General features: G+C 34.1%; 1 protein-coding gene across 1 annotated transcript; it reads right to left on the bottom strand.

The window, feature by feature from the left end:
- Positions 1-1,064: 1,064 nt before the first annotated feature.
- Positions 1,065-2,010, bottom strand: LOC136804198 (uncharacterized). Its single transcript, XM_067060901.1, has 2 exons — positions 1,909-2,010; positions 1,065-1,784 (listed from the first exon to the last, which is right to left on the bottom strand). The coding sequence occupies exons 1-2, from the start codon at positions 2,008-2,010 to the stop codon at positions 1,065-1,067; spliced, it is 822 nt and encodes a 273-aa protein (XP_066917002.1).
- Between the last annotated feature and the right edge of the window lie 19,754 nt (positions 2,011-21,764).

Below are 21,764 nucleotides of genomic sequence, written 5' to 3'. Positions count from 1 at the left end.
AATACTTGACTAATTATATTTGTGTAATTAATAAAGTAGTTTGATTTAGAGGTTCAAATTTCTGCCATGCTGGAAAAACGGACAAATGATGTCCACTAATTGCGCAAGTTTGAGAGAAGACTGTTAAATTTTTGCTAATTCAGCCTATTATATTTTTGTCTCTTCGGGGGAGAGGCACGAAGAAGAGAACTATCTCTCTGCAAAAAAAACAACAAAATAACAAGATATACACAAATTCAATTAATCGTTTAATCTATATTTGCATTAGCATGCCTACATTTAATCATATATTACTGATAGTGTATAATATCATAAAATATGCTAACAAAGTTTTCCAATCAGCTGAATGATGAAAGAGATTGATTGAAACACTGCGTCGAAACTCGGAACTCTTGTGAACAATATCCCATAACCACAAAACGATGATTGTACAATCATGGTCGAAATAGAATGAGAATTCCGGTTATTTTAACGTTTTTCAAGATTTAAAGTTCTGGCGAGAAAGTTGATTTTGGGCTATCTCTTTAACTTAATGGAATATTTCAATTTGGGAGCGGTTGGCAGACTTCCAGGCTATATTGTGAGCCTTATTGGACTATTTTTGAACTTTTGGATCCTGAGATCCTAAGTCTTAAGTCTAGTGTTAAAACTCAGAGTTAAAACTCTACCCTTCAAACCTACTTTAGAGCACTTACAAATCGATTGTGGTTTCAAAACTTCCCGGTGGATTTCCCTTTTTTCTCAAATATTACGACCATGATTGTCTTTGAAAACTGAAAATGCTGATTTCTGCTCTGCGGGGGTCTAAATTTACCAGAAAAGCCCAAAAATTTGAAAAATAACCCTTTTCCGACCTTTTTGAAGCATTTTCATTGGGTCAAAATCAGTTTTTTGTGAAATATTTCACTTTTTAAAAAGGTCCCATTTACGGGAAAGGACAAGGGTGTTTGTATGAATAAAGAATTGATGCAGGGTCCTGATCTGACTAATCATCTGATTGGTGTGCTTATAAGATTTCGTCAAGAGTTTGTTGCATTTACTGCAGATATTGAAGCAATGATGTTTCATCTTTTAAAACGATTTCGAATTTCAACAACTTTCCTATTCCACTTGTCTTGACAAACATTTGGCAGCTTACTAGCAATGATGCAGAGATTGTCAGCAGTATCAAAACTATTCCACAAGTTACCCTCAATAACTGAGCCACACTTAAGCAGAAAGGAATGAAATTTTCCAAATGAAGAGGAATCACCAAGTTTGTCATTCTCCCAATTATCCAACTGTTTTTTATAAGCAATCATGATTCGATGGGGGTCTCCATATTTCTTCTTCAAAAGAGCCTTAGCACGTTCATAGCCATTCGTCATATATAGACAACACTGAATCAGATCATTGGCATCACCGGTAGTAAATTTCAAAAGACGAGCAAGACGACCTTCACTATCCGAAATTCTTTTTTCGACGAGCTCTTCAAAATTTGTCATGAAGAATTTGTAATCCAAAGGATCACCAGTGAAGACACTAAGTTCAACAGATGGAGCACCTTGAAGTTTCACCAAGTCAAAAATTGCATTCGAAAGTACAGAATCTATAGGACTGGAAGCAGCTACAGGAAGAACAAATCTTCTAGCAATACGAGGTCTTGGTCCAGAAGGAGGCACTGGTAAAAAGGTTGTCTTATGACCAGAGGATGCATCGACAGTTTGACTATTCTCAGTAGGAACAAGTTTCTGCTCTAAGAGGCTCAGGATTTCCACTATGAGATTCAACTCTAGTAGATTCAACTTTAGGAGATTCAGAAGATTCAATTATCGAACCTGAAGTTAAATTTCTCAATGCATTTTCATCAGGTGGCACTCTAGGTTGCCAATTTTCATAAACGTTCAAAAGAGCCTTTTTCTTTGCAACCTTTTCTTCAAGAAGAGTCTTTTCCATTTCACTAATCCCTTTTTTATCTGCAAAAGCCAGCTCTACTTCAAGAGTAGCAACATCTGCTGCTGTTTTAAGCATTTTTGACTTGCAGTCGACATAGAAGAAAAAGTCGATCGAATTGAAGACGAAGCTTTCGAATCGCGATAAGAAGCTCCAGAGGGAGCTTGAGACTCGCGAGGTTCATTATCTTTCAAATAACGAATAGCAGAATTTTTTATAAGAAAAATGTCCGTATCAATATTTCCTAACCAGTTATCAAATTCAGAGACTTCATACACTAATGGTTTTAATTTTTCACAGACAAAAAGAAGCTCAACAAAAGCTCTATTCAACCCTTCAAGGGCATTTCTTACAAGATCGGTAGAAGAGCTATTTTTCAATAAAAGATCAATATTTTCTAGTCTTTCTGTAATTTCGGTAGTAAGTCTTTCTCTTTGACGCTCAAAAAGTTCAAAATTAAATTCACCTTGGTCAGATTGATTTTTGACCAGACGACGCTTAGCGACATTTCTATCCCAATCAGACATTTTCAAAGGCACAGATATAAATGCCTAGCCTAATTGGATTTTCACACTTAAGTGATTAACCCTATTTTTATCAGGGGGGGGGGGTGTTTTCCACCAGGCTGGCACTCTTTTGCTAATAGCTCACTGAAATTTTTTTTTGCACTCTGAAAGTTTTTGACTTTTAATATAATCCTAATAGCAGCATGTATACCAAATTTTACAATTATACACCGACCAGATCAGGTTTGATGACTTTTTTGTGCAGGCATATCATAAAATCCAGCTAAAACCCTGTAAAATCCCAAAGTCTTAAATTTAGCATAACTTATGATCTAGGCATCCAATTGACTTCAAATTTTGACAGGTTTTAGGTATCAATGATAAATTTTCAAAAATATTTTAAAAATTTTCAAAAACTGCTGACGTCATCATAAATGACGTCATTGTTTTTTGAAAATAATTACTCATTTTCTTCATGGATTTTAAGCCTCGATTTTATTAGTATATTAAAAACCGGCAAATATGTTAAAGGTATTCTTTTAGGCTTTTAGAAATTCAAAACAGAATTGAAAAATCTCCATTCGTTCAACTTTAATTGCTAATTTATTGAATAGTACTTTTTCATTGGTCAGCGATAATTGTGAAACTTTGTGATGACGTCATCACCTTTATGATGACGTCATCAACCCAAATTTTTTTCTATGAACTCCTTTTATGGTAGAGGACATTTGTGCCAAATTTCAAGTCCATACCTTTTCTAGATCAAAAATTATACAAGGCTGGTGGAAAACACCCCCCCCTTGAGAATACAAAATCCGAAAAAGCCTGATAATAATAGGGTTAACATCCGATATTAACATAAATTATAGTATATATTGTGAAAAACGACATATAAACCTTCTTAGACACAAGACAAAAGAATCAGTATTCATAGAAACCACAGATTCAATATGTGCACTTCGACTTGACAAACAAGTATAAATAACTCCCCAACGCTTAACCAATGAGCGACGTTCCTTAACTAAAAACGGGCCAAACAAATCTACACCACAAAAACTAAATGGTGGGGCCTCTAAAATTCTTTCAAAAGGCAGATCAGACATACTTTGGGCACCAAACTTTCCTCTTAACTTTCGACAAAGAAAACAATTCCAAATCACTGACTTAACAAGAGAACAAAGACTAGTTATCCAAATACCATTTTCACGAATCTCATTCATCGTTACATTTCTCCCTGCATGGTGAACCTTATCATGATAAAACCTAACAATGGCCTTTGCTATATCAGACTCTCTAGGAATAATAATAGGATACTTAACACATGGGTCAAGCAGAGATCTACCAAGACGTCCTCCAACACGTAATAAACCATTATCATCTGTAAAAGGATTCAAACTAAAGATCTTAGAACTTGAAGCAGAAGAAAAAAAGTACTTAGATTGAAGAAGCTTAAAGATTTTAACTGAAGCTTTAGTCATAATATCAACAGACAGAAGGTTACTCATTTTAAACTCAGGTTGTGATCTTTCTAAAATAAATACGATTTTTCTTACGTAATTTCTCCATATAAAGAAGAACAAAGGAAATGATTTTCTTCATTTTCAAAAAGCTTGAAACACGACTCTCTAGATGAGAAATGATATCTACATAATTAGGACCATTACAGAAGTGGTCTTATCAACCACTACCTCAGGATCACTTTCAGAGACGTTAATGACTTGAGATTTATCACATTTTAGAGGATGTTCCCAAAGAAAGCTGGAACCATTGAACCATTCTGAAACCTTTTTCTCATTCCCTTCAATTTTCAAACCTCTTGATCCATGATCGGCAGGATTATTCTCAGATTCAACATAATTTCATTGAGAAGATTTCGTTGTTTTCGTAATAAGACACACCCTGTTAGCAACAAATTTTCTAAATTTCTTTGTAGTGTTACTAATATATCCTAAAGCACACGTATCGTCACACCAGAAAAGTTCATAAGCTATTTCATAATCAAATTCCTTTGAGATAAACTTAGCTATTTGAGAAGAAAGAGTAGCAGCAATCAACTCCAAACGAGGTATAGTGTGATTACTTTTAGCTGGGACAACGCGAGATTTACCCATCACCAAAGAACAATGGACATAATTATCAGACGTTACGAATCTTAAGTAATGACAACCACTATAACCATAATCACAAGCATCAGAAAAGTGGTGTAAACTGATTTCAACAAGTCGAGTAAAACTTCTTGGCTTAAAGCAACGACTGAGCACTGAGCATACGAGATCTTGAGAAAACTTTAGAAGGAGCTTTGAACTGGAAAACATCATCTTCTAGGGACCACAAAACACCTAGCACACGTTCAGTAGATTTGCACTCTTTAATTTCTTTTGGAGGAACAGACTCTAACGCCTCTGGAAAATTCGAAGTAAATTTTGTTAAATGAAAACCTCCATAATTACACATACTAGAAACGTCTGAAATAAGAAACTTTGCAGACTCAACACTCTCAGTAGATTTCAGCAAATCATCAACGTAAAAATTTTTTCTTAGTGTGTTGGCAGCCTGAATTCCAAACTCATTTTCACCTGCAGAAGCTGTTTGTTTCAGAGCAAAATTGCTACAACTAGCGAAGAGGTACTACCTTGGAGATGAGTGTTCATTTCATAGCAAACAGGATCTTTGGAGAAATCACCATCCCTCCACCACAAAAATTGATGAAACCGACGTTGAGACTCAGGGATGTAAATTTGAAAAAACAATGCTTCAATATCTGCAGTAAATGCAACAAACTCTTGACGAAATCTTACAAGCACACCAAACAGATTATTAGTCAGATCAGGACCCTGCATCAATTCTTTATTCATACAAACACCTTTATATGAAGAGCTACAATCAAACACTACTCTTATCTTTTGTTTTGTGGGGTGGTAAACTCCATGATGGGGGATATACCAATTTTGACCATCAGGATAAGGTGATGAAACTTCCTGACACCAACCCTTGTCGATAATATTGTTCATAAAGGCAACATAGTCAGAGTCAAATTTTGAAGAAGATTCAAACTTTTTCTTCAGCAAACTCAACCTTTTCAGAGCTAGAGGGCGATTATCTGGAAAGCTAATGTACTGTGTTAATATGTACATATGTTAATGGAGAGCTTCTATTATTTGATGACGTCAATAATTATGTATATGTTTTTAATTAGAAGTCCCTTGTGCATAGCGTCCTTTCCTTTCAGTGTCCTTTTGTTTGAGTGTCTCGCGAGGCTTTCTTTGTTTTCAGTTCCTTTGTTCAGTGTCTTTAGTGTATTCCCGGGTCGTGTTTTATATTATATTACGTCACTTTGTAATTCCTCTAGGGAAATTAGCGATAGCTTTATCAAGTTGTGTTTTTGAATTGTAAACTAGTTCAGCACTGAGAGTCTGTGAGAAGTCTGTGTGTTGTGAGAGTGAGCAAACTTTTGATTTACGATACGAATTTGCATTTTAGTTTCTTTTTAAGTTCAAGAATTTTCTGTTGATTTTTACATTTCGTTTCAAGTTTCTGTTTGGATTTTGTTCCAATTTTTTCTGTTCCTTTTTTACAATGTGATTTCGACCAGTGATCAAAACCAATTCTCTCCACTCACAAATTGCTCATGGTTTGAGCTGTATATTCCTCGTGAATGAATTTTGAAGTTTTATTGGCTAGCTTAGTCTGTCTGCCAAGTGTTTTGATTTTGAATTTTTCGTTTGTCTGAAATCATTTGACTCTTGATTGTTTGATTTTGATTGACATTTCTGTTTGGTTCAATTTCATTGCACTGCTCTTCTGAGCATTCTGTTTCGTAGTATTGTACTCCACCATTTGGTTGATTGCTCTCTTGTCGCTTATTTGTTAGAAATTCACGATATATACTATGATTTATATAAATATTAGATGTTAATCACTTAAGTGTCGAAAATCCATTTGTTTGATTGCTCTCTTGTCGCTTATTTGTTAGAAATTCACAATATATACTATAATTTATATTAATATCGGATGTTAATCACTTAAGTGTCGAAAATCCAATTAGGCTAGGTATTTATATCTGTGCCTTTGAAAATGTCTGATTGGGATAGAAATGTCACTAAGCATCGTCTGGTCAAAAATCAATCTGACCAAGGTGAATTTAATTTTGAACTTTTTGAGCGTCAAAGAGAAAGACTTACTACCGAAATTACAGAAAGACTAGAAAATATTGATCTTTTATTGAAAAATAGCTCTTCTACCGATCTTGTAAGAAATGCCCTTGAAGGGTTGAATAGAGCTTTTGTTGAGCTTCTTTTTGTCTGTGAAAAATTAAAACCATTAGTGTATGAAGTCTCTGAATTTGATAACTGGTTAGGAAATATTGATACGGACATTTTTCTTATAAAAAATTCTGCTATTCGTTATTTGAAAGATAATGAACCTCGCGAGTCTCAAGCTCCCTCTGGAGCTTCTTATCGCGATTCGAAAGCTTCGTCTTCAATTCGATCGACTTTTTCTTCTATGTCGACTGCAAGTCAAAAATGCTTAAAACAGCAGCAGATGTTGCTACTCTTGAAGTAGAGCTCGCTTTTGCAGATAAAAAAGGGATTAGTGAAATGGAAAAGACTCTTCTTGAAGAAAAGGTTGCAAAGAAAAAGGCTCTTTTGAACGTTTATGAAAATTGGCAACCTAGAGTGCCACCTGATGAAAATGCATTGAGAAATTTAACTTCAGGTTCGATAATTGAATCTTCTGAATCTCCTAAAGTTGAATCTACTAGAGTTGAATCTCATAGAGGAAATCCTGAGCCTCTTAGAGCTGAAACTTGTTCCTACTGAGAATAGTCAAACTGTCGATGCATCCTCTGGTCATAAGACAACCTTTTTACCAGTGCCTCCTTCTGGACCAAGACCTCGTATTGCTAGAAGATTTGTTCTTCCTGTAGCTGCTTCCAGTCCTATAGATTCTGTACTTTCGAATGCAATTTTTGACTTGGTGAAACTTCAAGGTGCTCCATCTGTTGAACTTAGTGTCTTCACTGGTGATCCTTTGGATTACAAATTCTTTATGACAAATTTTGAAGAGCTCGTCGAAAAAAGAATTTCGGATAGTGAAGGTCGTCTTGCTCGTCTTTTGAAATTTACTACCGGTGATGCCAATGATCTGATTCAGTGTTGTCTATATATGACGAATGGCTATGAACGTGCTAAGGCTCTTTTGAAGAAGAAATATGGAGACCCCCTTCGAATCATGATTGCTTATAAAAAACAGTTGGATAATTGGGAGAATGTCAAACTTGGTGATTCCTCTTCATTTGGAAAATTTCATTCCTTTCTGCTTAAGTGTGGCTCAATTATTGAGGGTAACTTGTGGAATAGTTTTGATACTGCTGACAATCTCTGCATCATTGCTAGTAAGCTGCCAAATGTTTGTCAAGATAAGTGGAATAGGAAAGTTGTTGAAATTCGAAATCGTTTTAAAAGAGAACCACGTTTTAAAGATTTGCTTTTGTTCGTTGAAATGGAAATGACAGTTGCAAGTGATCCTCTGTTTTCTAAAGAAGCACTTAAGGAGCGTTTGTCAAGTGATTCCAAAAGCTCCGGTTTTTCCACGGCGATCCCTTTGGTTTGCGGGCTTGCCCGTGGTGTTATTTTTCGAAGAATAAGAATTTCTCTATTATTTGGGTTATCTCCCTTATATCTTGGAGACGGGAAACAGTTGTTATCAAAAAATGTTAATTATGTCATGATAAACAATATTTGATTGGATAACAGTCGTTTCAGCATAATTTAGTCTAATTTTATGCTTGAATTTCAAGTTTTTTTATCAGGGAGCTCACGCGGGATGTGAAGGGATTTTGAAGGAGCTGTATAATTTATGTAGAAAGCCGAGAATTAAAGATGGTAGTTTTCATTCTTTAATTTGTACGGCGGGAAATGCGAGAGTACTTTTATTTTGATTTTAATGGCGACTGGGTATCTTGTTTGCTTTAGTGTTTAGTGCTAAATTGAATGAATGGAATCTAAAAAACAAGATATAATCAAAAAGGTTTTGAAAAATGAAGACTCAAGAATTGGTTGGCTGTCTTTGTTAAACTTTGGAGAGCCACCAAGTAGTTTAAGCTGGAGAATAAACAAAACCCGTCTTAATGTTGGTTACAAGGCAGAGAGGATTGTGAAGGGTAAGGATGGGATTTACCGTGTTGTTTGCAGCATTGAACGTTCATCTCTTGGAGTACCAATATTTTCTGCCACAGTTTGTAAAGTTGTAAAAACGTCAGAGGGAACAATCACTTTTGATGATGATGATGATGACAATGGCGGTTCTTCTTTTATTCCTAAGATTTCTTCAACCAAATTACAAACTGTAACAAACGAAATTTTGAAAAAGCTTGAAGTTCAAACCACAAAGAATTGGCAAGGTGTCAAGTTTTTTGGACTGGACAGAAAAGATGTTTTAAAACTTTTTGATTCAAATAAAAATGAATACAAACAACAACAAAATGATGACACTTTGAAAGTTTCTTTAAGCAAGGACATTGAAAGTATTTTTTATAAGTCAACTGACAAGATTACATGGCTGGGTTTGCAGAAACTGGGACGTAGAATATTGGGAGAGTTTTCCTCTTTCTATGAACGTGATTTTGAAGGAACTGTGTATGCTCTTCGTGATGGCTACACTGCTTCGAGGGGAGTTAAATGTGCTGATCGAAATGTACTGGTTACATGCCAAGTCGTCACTGCTGTCGATTCAACTCCTATCTTTCAATGTTGTGCAGAAAAATTTGATGTTAAAGGCGATAACATTACCACAACTGTAAATGAAATATTTCGATCAATTGGTTTTAAACCTAAACATCATTGGTCGGGTTATGAGTTTTTTGGTTTTCACCGGAAGGACGTCTTAAAGTCTTTGCAAATTGTTGATTCAGAGTCTTGTAAAAAATTAAATGAGAGACTACTTGTCGATATTCAAAATGTTAGATCTAGAAATGCTGGACTGACAACAGAACTGAAGTCTAAACAAGCAATCAATAATAGAAATGGAAAGATAGATGCTGTAGTTGATTATGCCAGTTTTGGTGACATCAAAAGTATGGTTAAGCAGATAGAGCTAAATCTATTATCATTTTTTGAGCTGAAAGCGTTAACTTGATACTGTCAGTCTGGGAAATCCTCTCAATTTCACGCTTATGTTCCAAGGGCGTAAGCGTGCAATTGCATGGTTATAATTTACGCCCGCTCCCGCCCCGGTTGAAATTGCTTAGGGATTTCAAGGCGTACAGAATTCTCTAATTTCACAATTTCGATAAGCGTGTAATTACACGCTTAAAAATTCTGCCATTTTGATAACCGTGCAATTGCGTGCTTACGGCCTCGGAACATAAGCGTGCAATTGAGAGGATTTCCCAGACTGACTGTCACTTCCTTGAGCCAAGATCACAAATAATTTGTTTACAATTTTTGCTTACTCAGGCGCCGCGGCAGCGGTAGGGCCGGTCGGGCCATGGCCCGACCACTTTTTTTCAGAGTAAAGAATTTTTTTTGAAGTAAAAAATTAATATTTCAAATGTTTTGAAAAGTCAGTTAGAAAAATAAATTGAACTATGACGTTCACGCCTAAATCTAATCTAATTGTTTGTATTTCTCTTTTTGTTTGTGTTTCTATTTTCTTTTTTTCCATTTTTTTGCTTTCTTGCAAGATAACAACATTACCTTGCGCATGATATTCAAGCGCTTTATGAGCTTTATCTTCTTCAAGAAAAGGGGCTGTTTTAGCCAATCTAGAGGAGTGAAATTCGCAAAATTTTCTAGCCCGTCGGCGCCAGCCATGGTGGCGCCTCCTTAGACACTATATTATGTGGCCCGACCACTTAAAATGTCGAGCCGCGGCGCCTGTTACTTCATTTTGATTGCACCTTGCATCTTAGAATGTTTCGTTAAATAAATATGCTGCCCAGTGAAAGTGAAAATAATATACAGTGGTTTTTAGTGATTTAAAATATATTTTTAAAAATCCTTTTTTTTCAGGTTACTTTGGTTACCTGCTCGAAAATCATGCTGACTTGGTGCATGAAAGTATCATTGAAAATGAAACCTTTTCTAAAAAAATTGCTAAGTCAATCAAAAAAAATCCTCCAGGTATTGACATACCTTTGAAAGATGCTGCTGGCCTATTATTAGACAGGTCTGATCTGTCCCAGCGAGGGTACAAGAACATCAAAAAAATATTAAAAAAACAAAATGTACAGCTGCCTTCATATGACTCAGTTCAGACATTTTTGAAAGACTTGAATATTGGTTCTGTAAAGCGTAGTTTCTGTGGCTGTGAGGATGACATTTGTCTTTCTTGTGGTACAACTGTTAATGACACTTTAAAATCATTCATGGAAAATTCATTTTGGTTTGATAAATTAAAGTTTCCAGCACTATCTGACCAAGAAAGCTTCTTTGAGGAACTGAAATCAATCAACTTTGATATTTATAAACAGCTTGATCCAAAACTGAGAACCATTATTTTACGTTTGACTGGGGATAATTTCCGGGCGTCTGGGAGGTGTCAGACTGAGCAAATATCATTTTCTTTGTTAAATAATGATGACATGCTTCATTCCCCGTACGGTCAACTTGTTTCATCTATATGGAGAGGTGCAGAATCAAGAATTAATATAGAGATTCACACGCAAAAACATTACGATGAGGTAAAGCAGCTCTTAATTAATGGGATTGAAGTGACTACCAGCAACAATCGTGAAAAGTTTAATGTATTGCCTGTCATGTGTGCTGATTTGTGTTTTGTTAAAGAGGTATCTGCACAAGAAAATAATTATTTACTTTAATGCTGTTTTATTTTAGCAAATCTTTTTCATCTGTTTAATTTTGCGGTGAATGATTGATTCTTGATTTTTTATTTTGTTGACACTCATTTGTTAACTCGAACCTTATTTCTATTTCCTTTTTGTTTATTTGCACAAAGTTATAAAACTTTTCTCTCAAATAAATGTCAATAAATGTTAGGGAATCAAATTTTGTGAATAAACTTTGTATTTTTAAAAAGGTTGTCGGAAAATGCTCAAGTACAAGTCTCTATGGCTGTCTATATTGCAAAAGACACATTGGTAACTGGGGTGACGATCTGGATAAGCTCAAACAATGGTTGAATCAGTGAGATCTGGGAAAGAAGCTATTGAAAAACTTAGGAGGAATCCAGATCATATAAGCAAAGCATTCACTGATTTTCAGCAAGAACATTACGGGCAGTATGTAAGTATGCCAGTTGAATGTAAGTTTTTCATATTGTTTAGATTTTCTACAGCTGCCAACTGAAATCTTAAAAAATCTCCCACTTAAAAGATTTTTTGATATGAGTGCCGATTAGTAGTTTTTTTAATTATAAAGAAGGCTTTCAATTTCTTTCCAGGCACCTCCTATTTTTGATGGTATGGAAATGAAATCTCTTGTGCCTTGTGGTCTTCACTTGATTTTGGCACACCATCGATATCTATGGTCCTACATGTTCAATACCATTGTAGACCGAAAACAACAAGACCTTATACCCATTGCCTTGCGTAAAGTAGATTGCGATTATTTGGCCTTTCAAGTTGAGTCCTACTTCAAGAGGTTTGTTTGAGTTTCACATACACGTTTTCATGGAGAATTTCAATCATTCTTTTGCTGTTAGAAAAATTATTTTTTTAACAGTTATTGAGGATTGAAAGAATTGAAACGTAGAATTATTTTCTTTGTTGATTGGAATTTTTGAATATTTTATTATTTTGAAATTCACAAATTGATCCTTTTCGGTTTTAGCAAGAAAAAACATTACGATGGCAGTACAACATTGAAAATGATTGGCCAAGATTGCAAACAACTGGAACTGAATATTGAGAAATTTGTGGAAACATTTATGAAGGAAGGAGAAAGCACCGAAAGTAAAAGTTTTGGAAGTTTCAGGCGCATCATAACATTGTATCGGTTGTTTCGTGATTTGGCCAAAGACATCCGTTCAATCAAATTTGACCAAGGAAGATGTGATACGTTTAAAACACGGGCTGAGGAGTTTTTTAAAACTTTTAAACGTTATTCGTTAGGAAGATGTACTGGTCGAAAACCATACTTACATATATTGCGTGAACATGTTCATGAATTCATGGAACTCTGGGGAAAATTAGGTTATGGTTATGGTTGTTTTAATTGCAATGCCTCAGAGCACCTTAATAAACAAATCAAAACGTTGGAATTGAACAGTACTAATCTTGACAAAGACAGATTCAAAACCATAATCAAACTTTTGCAATTGAAACAGTTTTACTTTCCGCAAAGTGTGTTTAAATCAAAAGATAGTGAAGTGAGATATTCTCGTTGCAAACACTTTGGTCACAATAAAAAAAACAAGAACTGTGACATGTATCCGGGCAGGCCGCAAATGGAATTTTCAAAATCAGATAACGAAGAAGAAAAAGAGGATTTGCAAGCATAATGTTATCCAGTATTTCGTTTTTGGATGTGATTCAATAATCTTTCAGTTCCAAATCTAGTTTTTCAAATATTTCAAATTAATTTATCACGTCTTAAGTTATATTTATGAATTTCATTTGTCGATAAATTTATTATATTTTAATATTTTAATCTCAAAAAGTATCATCCAGATCCCGGTGGATTGAAATTTCAGCATTACTTTTATTTGTCGATAAATGTCAAAAAGTATCATCCAGATCCCGGTGGATTAAAATTTCAACATTACTTTTATTTGTCGATAAATTTATCATATTTTAATATTAAAATCTCAAAAAGTATCATCCAGATCCCGGTGGATTGAAATTTCAGCATTACTTTTATTATTCTTATGTGAGAAGTGGATGAATTTCTAAACTTGAATTGGTATTTCTTTCTACCTGTTGTATTTTAATTATAGTTATATAGCATGCAATCATTCTGGTTTTTTTTATTCGAGTCTAAAAATGAAGCTAGGTATTTATTTTTCATTCTTCAAGATATATTATTATTATTAATATAAATAAAAATGTTCACTACAATTTCTCATAGGTTATTAAATATGTAAAAATGTATTTTTTTTTATTCTTCAAGATTTATTATTATTAATATACAAATGTTCACAACAATTTCTCATAGGTTATCAAATATGTAAAAATGTAGTATTTTTTTTTATCCTTCAAGATTTATTATTACTATTAATGTATAAATGTTCACAACAATTTCTCATAGCTTATTAAGGGGGGGGGGGTTTCATGGTTGGCCGAGGAGCGGAATCAGCCCTTTTTTCGGACGGAGTGGAAGAATTTGGCGAAAATTTAGACAGAATTACGGAAATTGGGTTCTCTGGCGGAAACGGAAAATTAGACAATTTTAGTGCGGAAAAACTTAAATTTAGCAAAAAAAATTTGCGGAATTTCGGAATTGGTAAAAGATTTTCAAAATTTGCGGAATTTTCGACAAAAATATTGAATTTCAAAGGAATTTTCGGTGACGGAATTTTGGTTCAATTTAAGACGGTTTGACGGAAATTGGAAAAAAACTTGGCGGAATTACGGAATCGGGTACCCCTGAAACCCCCCCTATTAAATATGTAAAAAGATTTTAATATGGAATGTTAGTAATTTATTTTAGCAAAATAAACTTTCTATTCGTTTCCATATCAGTAAATTTTTAAAATTTGCTGATATGCTTTCAAAAGAAAGTTTCTCATCTTCCAAGTGCTTTTTTATGTACAGCTATTTTATTTCCTACTTTTTCATTTTATAAACCTTGTAATTATTTATTTAGTTTTAAGAATAACTCACCCTATTGTTTAAGTTGGGGAATGTCCAGGCTCGAAACCTGTGTTAGGTAATGCTTTATGCAATTTTACCGGTAAGTATGGTAATTGGCATTTTTCACCTAACAGCCAGCAACTCCTCAACTTGAATAGCTTGAATACAGACTGTGTCTTTACAATATTATAAAGATTGCTCTTTATAATATTATAAAGATTGGTGCGTCCAGTCACAACACAGGTTCGACCTGTAGCATCGCAGCGCTTGACACGGCGATTTGACTTTGGAACTATCAATCGCGGAAGAAGCGAAAAAATATAGTGTTCGGCAAATTAAACACCACGAAAATTTTATAATTACGTCATTTTTTAACCGGCGGGAAAGCAAAGAACCTTCGAGAAATCTTACAAAAGGTAAACAAAATGGCGGGCATCAACTACCACAACTTTTTCCAAAGAGCTCTTCTTCATCATAAATACCATGTTCATCAAAAGCTTCGAGACAATAACATTGCACGAACCAACTATGTAAACCCTCATTATAAAACTTTAACATTTTCTACTGCAAAAGAGGTATACGACACTCTTTATTCCTCCAAACTTTCTCTGTTACAGACACTGAAGGGAATGGTTTCTGTTTTTCCTTGCGATTCTATCCTTAGAATTAATTCAAATGGGGATGCTAATCTCATTTGCCCATTCCTCAAACTTTCTGAGCATATGAGTATCAATTTTTTTTTAAATGATGGTACTGTTGTGTATCAGACATTTGAAGAAGGCAAGTTATGTCTACCGATCGACGTCTCACAAGATGGTGGTAAGATATTGTTTTTTTTTTGTGGTGGGCTTGACGATGATGATGAGGTTCCAGCATGGGTGAAAGATCATGTCCCATCTGATTTTCTTTTGCCTGTTCACCCTGAAAAACTAATTGTGAAAGGGGAGTGGGTACTATCACCTGCCGCAAGGAGAATTTGGGCACAGCTAATGTTCCGTATGCCCAGGCTGTCAATGATGGTGATATAATTAAAGTTCGTAATCAATTCTATGAAGTTCTTGGTTGGACAAGAGATTCATTTATTCCTACCACCAAACTTGTTAGATTTACAACAGATTTCCAAAGAAATGCAAACAGTTCAAAATATTTTGTATGTTCTCCTCCTTTGTTCAAAGGCAATATGCAGTGGTGGAGTAAAAGTGCTGTTGAGGAGTATCGCCCAGTTGCTATGTGTTTTGACAAAGAAGACAGTCTTGGTTTTGGCAGGCATAGTATTTTATTTCAAAATGCCTGTTTTAATAGATTAGGTTTTTTGACACATGACACTTCAGTTTGATCAGACCTAAATTAATCGAACAATATCAAAAACTGATTTCCTTACTTTGTTGAATCTACCCTTCATGCTTCCACAGTGAAAGGGATTTTAATAATACCCCAAGGTTTTTTGAAATTAATTGGTATAAAACTGATGCTTTCTAAGACTTTCGCAGCTGCAATTTTAATACCGAAACCCTATTTTTGTAAACATTAAATTCATTAGAAACTTTTAGAATAATGAATTCACAAAAAAGTGCACATAAAAATTGAATCTTAATTTGTGAGAAGTCCTTATTCCATGCCATTTTGTATTATAAATCTCGTTCGATTAATTACCGTGGGATCTTCTAATATCAGATGGTAGCTTGTTCTAGTTTCATCACCCCTTTTTTACCGAAGCCTTGAGTGTGGTCAATTTATTTTAGCTTATCAGTTAGAAAAGAACAAAAAGGGTGACAAAATTAAAACAGAGTGTCCGGCATTAGGCAATCCTATAGTATGTCCAGCTTTGAGAGTTCTTGTGTGGCCAGAGTATCAGATATGATGTATAATCTCCGTTCAATAAGTTTTTTATTTATACTCGATGATCTGATTGCAAACAGATTTGACAGCGGCTTGTTTTATCGTATTCTTATTTAGGAGTCATGTAATAAGATTGAATTCAGGTTCATAAATTTATGAGATTGATAGGATAGTCCTTTTTTTTAGAAAAGCAAACTACTATTTTTATTATTTTGATATTAATCCAATTTTTTTCTGTTGATTTCACTGATTATGACAGATTTTAGAGTATTTTAGATTTTTAGATATTCTGCGTTTCTAGATATTTTTCAAAAGAAAGATAATTATTAAAAAATCACTTTAAATCAGATGGGATAAAATTTCTTCTATTTTGTAACTTTTAAGCATTTCCACATAAACAAAACCAGGGGAAAAGTTTGAAATTTCACGTAACAAAGAAAACTGTCAAAACCCTTAAATATTAATTCTTTTACAAAATTAAATTCACATGAAATTTAATCTGATTTTAAAGTAATTATTGTTTTTATGAGAATTTCAAGAAGAAATTTCAGTATTTTAGCTATTTCAAAAAGCTATTTTTAGAATGGTATCAAGTCTGCTTAACATTTGTAAAGTTTAAAAGAAAAAGTGTTATTTTTCAATGTCAACATATTATTCTAATACTCGTCTTCCTTCAATCGGGGTTACTCTTATAGGTGAGGGGTAGCTTCAATCACCTCTAGAATTGGTCCTTAATATATTTAAAAGTCAAAAGTCAAGGCATGACTTGTTTATGTAATTTCAGTAAAATTTTTAATTTGCAGACCGGTGTTCTTTTTGGGGGTGATAAAAGTATTCTTTATTTCGGCCACAGTGAAACATTTTGCTTATTTTTAACTGAAGGTGTCAGAGAGCTCATTTAGAAGACGTGCTTTGGTCAGCCTTGCGTGGATGGTTTCACACCCATATCTCTCTTCAGTTAATTATTTAGTGAAGGTTTCCTTTTTAAACTGAAAATGTTTTCATCAACACTTGAAAGTATGATTTAAAAAAAAAATTTAAAGTATTTTTGACTTTTCCACCAACTTTTTTAGAAACCTGGTTTGTATGTAGGAGGTTTTGTACTTTTACACGGGATCTGCCCTTTTTTAGTACGGTATTACGGGATTTGACGAAAAAAAAGACGGGAAAACCGTATTTTAAAATCAGACGGTGACGGTATTCGGCCTTATTTTTTTCATTATGCCGGTATTTGAACCAGTATTTAAATATATAATACAAATAATACAAAATATAGCTACTTGAATAAAGCAATTTGCATTTCCCCAGCACAGGGTTCGAACCTGTGATGTCAGCTTGAAAAAAACTGATGCCTTATCTAGTAAGGCAACTGGGGTATTGTGGTTCAAATCCTAGCCAGCCTTTAATAAATGATATAAATAATACAAAATAGCTATTTAATGCATTTGCACATTCCCAGCGCAGGTTTTGCACCTGCGATTTTCAGCTTTAAGAGCTGCTGTCTTCACTAATTAGACGACTGGGATTTTTTTCATTATTCTCAAAACATCAGAAACTGTATAACATAATTATAACATAAAAATAATTCAACCACAACATTATAGAAAAGAAATGAATACTAACAATTACATTATATTCTCAGTTGAGCAAAATCTAACGCGTCCAATTGTGGATGGCTTGAGTGCAACGGGCAACTTTTGTTTTTACGATTATGTCCCTCCTCGTGGCATGCAGAACAAGTGATAACTTTTTGAGACGGTATAATAGTCTTTGTGAAAAACAATTGCTTCGACCGCATCAAATGAATAACTGTTTTAAAGCGCACGTCTGAAAGATTGGTTTCATTGATTTCGTAATATTTTATTCTTTTGTTCAAGTGTTCTCCTGCATTTGTAGTGTAACAACCATAACCCCATCCAAAAAGATCATAGAGTGTTTCCATTAACTCTGCCAGGTGATTCCTCAAATAATGAAGGTAGGGCATTGCATTAGTGCAACAACCACCGGCATTTGATAAAAATTTCTGGAAGAATGTTTCCGCTCTTGTTCCAAATGTTTTGATTCGCTCAACATCTGCATGGACACTTCGTATGTCTCTATGAAAATACAAATTATAAAAGATCGAAATTAAACAATAGCCATTAAAAAACCTATAAAGCCAATTTCCTTCATTAAAAACTATAAAAAAGATAAAACAAATTGTGCTGTATGTATACCTTGCTAAATCTTTGAAACATTTGTACAAGTCTAATGCATGGCGGAATTTTTCTGCTTTGTCGGATTTCCATGTAATACCAGAAGCTTCGATGAATACATTCAAAAACGTATCAATGTTGTCTTCCAAAATCTTACAATCATTTCCTATCATCTTTAATGTTTCTGAACCATCGTAAAACTTCTTTTTACTAAGATTGAGAAATAAATTTAATCAAATATAAAACAGATGAGAAAAATTTCCTTCAACTAAGGAAATAAAGGCACAAAGCCAATCTCAGCTAATATGAATATGTCGAATGTCCAATAACTCAAATTTGAAATGCTAGCTCAGAAATTTTAATAATGATACCTCTTGAAATAGGAATCCAACTGAAAAGCTAAGTAGGTACAACCAATTTTTCTCAGGGCAACTGGAAACAACTCTTCTTGAGAACGTTTACTTATTATAAAATGAAGAAATTTCCACATGTATCGGTGATGAGCCAGAATTAGGTGAAGCCCACATGGTGGTATGAATTCCAAAATAGTGGCATCAAATAAAACCGTAGTCTGAAAGTAAATAGTACCAATCAAAAATTTTCAACAAACAACCGATTTAATTTTCTTATAAATTACCCCTTTTCCTTCTGAAATTAAAACATTTTACGAAAAAATTATTATTTGATCTACCACGTGTAACTTTCGTAAAGAATGAGCACATTTCCCTCTGCAAAAATATTTAACGAGAAAAATACTGAGATTCTATCAAACATAATTTGCATTAAAGTTTTCAGAAAAGAACCCTCCTTTTCTTCTGAAAAATAATATTTTCGAGAATATCAACATCAGTACAGACTCACCCATTGTCCAAACAAACTCTTTGTGAGCTTTTTATAAGCAGCTGAATCTTTGTTTGGTTTACAACCAAACTGACTTTTTCTTTGTATTCCACTTAGAACTTTCAAGCTCACAATGAAAACATCCAAATTGATGTGTACATTGGCATCTCCCGAGAATTTCTTTGGTGAAACACAAATCGGCGACAAGAAGAACAATAACATTAAACCGCTCATCCTGACCGTTAACATTAAGCACAACAATATGAACCAATTGTGAGAGTTCAAGATAATGATCCTTGCCATGATTTTCTAATAATTCACGTGACTCACCACCACGCCATAAATTAGAGATGAATTGACTGTAAGGGCTGTTTACCATCTTTTCCATATTCAGTACAGAAAATGACAACTGCTCTGTTGGGTAGCGGCTAGAAGCACGAAAATTATCACCTGTGTCTCGAACAACGATAGTTCTATCATTTACATTCAAAGCTTTAAATAGGTTATGATCACGCTTTTTCAAAAAATCAAAAAGTTTTGACTGTTGTGTATCTGTCAAAAATTTGAACATGTCTAATAGATCTGGACATCACACTATGTGTTGAAGAGTATCACGCAAATTAGTCTGATAACCCATGCATTTGCAACGTGTAATGTCTTTGTGAATGTTTTCAATTTTACCTGTATCCAATCTATTGCAATACTCCCTGACATCTTCATATGAGGGTATTTTTATATTTTTAAGAGCAAACAAAAGTTTAAGATTTTTGTATGATCTTTGAGAAAGTTCACACTTCCCCATTATGAGTTCTGCAGTTTCTTTACAGTCAAGTTGATTTGGGCATTTCCGTTTAGCCAGATATCCATCGTGTACATTATGTGGCCAATCCAGACCATCTTGCCAATATCAACAATACCAATCCAATCTATACTGCTTACTTTTTTCTTCATTGTTTATTATCTTTATCACTTAAAGTGCAAAAAATTATGAAATGGTGGGTTTTTAAAAGCTATGATTTTGCTACAAACAGATCACTTCAAGAAATTGCCTTTGAAAATCAGCCATTTTGAATTTAAATTTCAAGGTTATCAGAAAATACAGAACGAAAAAAGGGGGAATTCACTCAAAATATAGTGTTTGTTTCTAGAGGCTTATAACTTGAAAAAACCTGAATATAATGTGAACAAAATGGTTTATTTAGGTCATCATTTAGTTGAAAAAACAGAATTTAACAATCTTTCAACCCTAGATATAGTGTATACTTGCATAAATCAGCCAATCTGAAAAATCCCCGAAGGGATACACGACTCTTTGAATGCCAATTTCTTCTCAAAGGAAAGACTTAGAGACCTAATTTTTTCCACAACTGCTTCTACCATCTTTCTTCCTTGGTTATAAACAAAAACATTGGTCATGATGTAATTTAAGGAACGTTTTTTTAGTAATAATAATTGCCCGCCATCAAAATTCCTTGCCAGTTCGGCAATTTATAGTTCCCGCTCGCAATGGAAAAGCCAAACCCAGCGAATCGCCGTGTGAAAGTGTATTTCCTATCAAATAGGTGTTTTTACCTTAAACTAATATATATAGTCTAGAAGTATAAAACCTTCAACTACTCAAAATGGAAACATAAAGACAAAAACCCACAAAACAAAAAGACAATACAAATACAACAAAAATCTAGAATGAACATTCACAGAAAATCAATCAGGTTGGAGTAGAAAAGGAAAATATGATGACATAGAAATCCGTCAATGTAAAACTAGTGATCTGAAATGATATATATATATAAGATTTTACTATTCCCTATTCCTAGGTCGAATAGGGTGTGAATCCGTCTCGGTGAACCGAAACATCTTCACACCGAACTCTCGTCAAATAAATAGAATAAAAACCTGGGTAACCCAGTCTCTCATAAATAATATTAAATAATATTAATCCATCACATTTCCATTAACGTTTTCTTTGCAACGCAAGATTGCAAAATCTATCAAGAGTGACATTTTCATTTTCAATAATTAAATCAACCAACGACTTAACGGGACGCCCTCTCCTTGTATATATATCATCATTGAACGTGAGCTTTTTCACATTTCTGTGAACATTCATGCGAATAATATGTGCCAAATAACTACGTTGCTGATTTCTAATAAAAACACTAACATCTTTCGTACCACATATTTCATGTAAACGAACATTGCTCAAAACCATGCGAAAATCATTCTCCTTTTCGTTAACATGCTTCATACCATTACGAACCATACGCCTCAAAAACGTGCGATATGTTGCATCAATGCGATCGAGTTGGTTCTGAGTTGTGTTCCAATTTTGACATGCATATGTCAATCGACTACGAACAAAACTGTCGAGAAATTTAACACGAGTTTTCAGATTGATCTGAAAATTTTGCAAGAGATTTGAAAGTTCACTGAACTTGGCTGAAGCCATTTGAATTCTATGGTTAATTTCGGCATCACCTGAGTTCGGTTCAAGGTAATTGACATAACAGCCAAGATATTTGAATTTTTGAACGTTGTTGAGTGGAGTTCCATCAATAGAGACTATGGATTTTGGATATTCATTTGTTACATCGTTATTGATTATCATCGATTCGGTCTTGGATGAGTTGATTGTGAGGCCAAAGTTTTTAAATACAGTGTTCAGAATATTGGTAGCATTCTGTAAACTGCCAAGACTGG

The sequence above is a fragment of the Clytia hemisphaerica genome, unplaced genomic scaffold (assembly GCF_902728285.1).
Source record: "Clytia hemisphaerica strain Z4C2 unplaced genomic scaffold, Clytia hemisphaerica genome assembly, whole genome shotgun sequence".
Taxonomy (NCBI): domain Eukaryota; kingdom Metazoa; phylum Cnidaria; class Hydrozoa; order Leptothecata; family Clytiidae; genus Clytia; species Clytia hemisphaerica.
This window is presented reverse-complemented; position numbering and strand designations above follow the sequence as displayed.

Coding starts and splice junctions, on each gene's coding strand:
- LOC136804198 (XM_067060901.1), bottom strand. CDS start 2,010: ATGCTTAAAACAGCAGCAGATGTTGCTACTCTTGAAGTAGAGCTGGCT. Junction 1,785..1,908: donor AGACTCTTCTTGAAGAAAAG/GTTGCAAAGAAA, acceptor AATCTCCTAAAG/TTGAATCTACTAGAGTTGAA.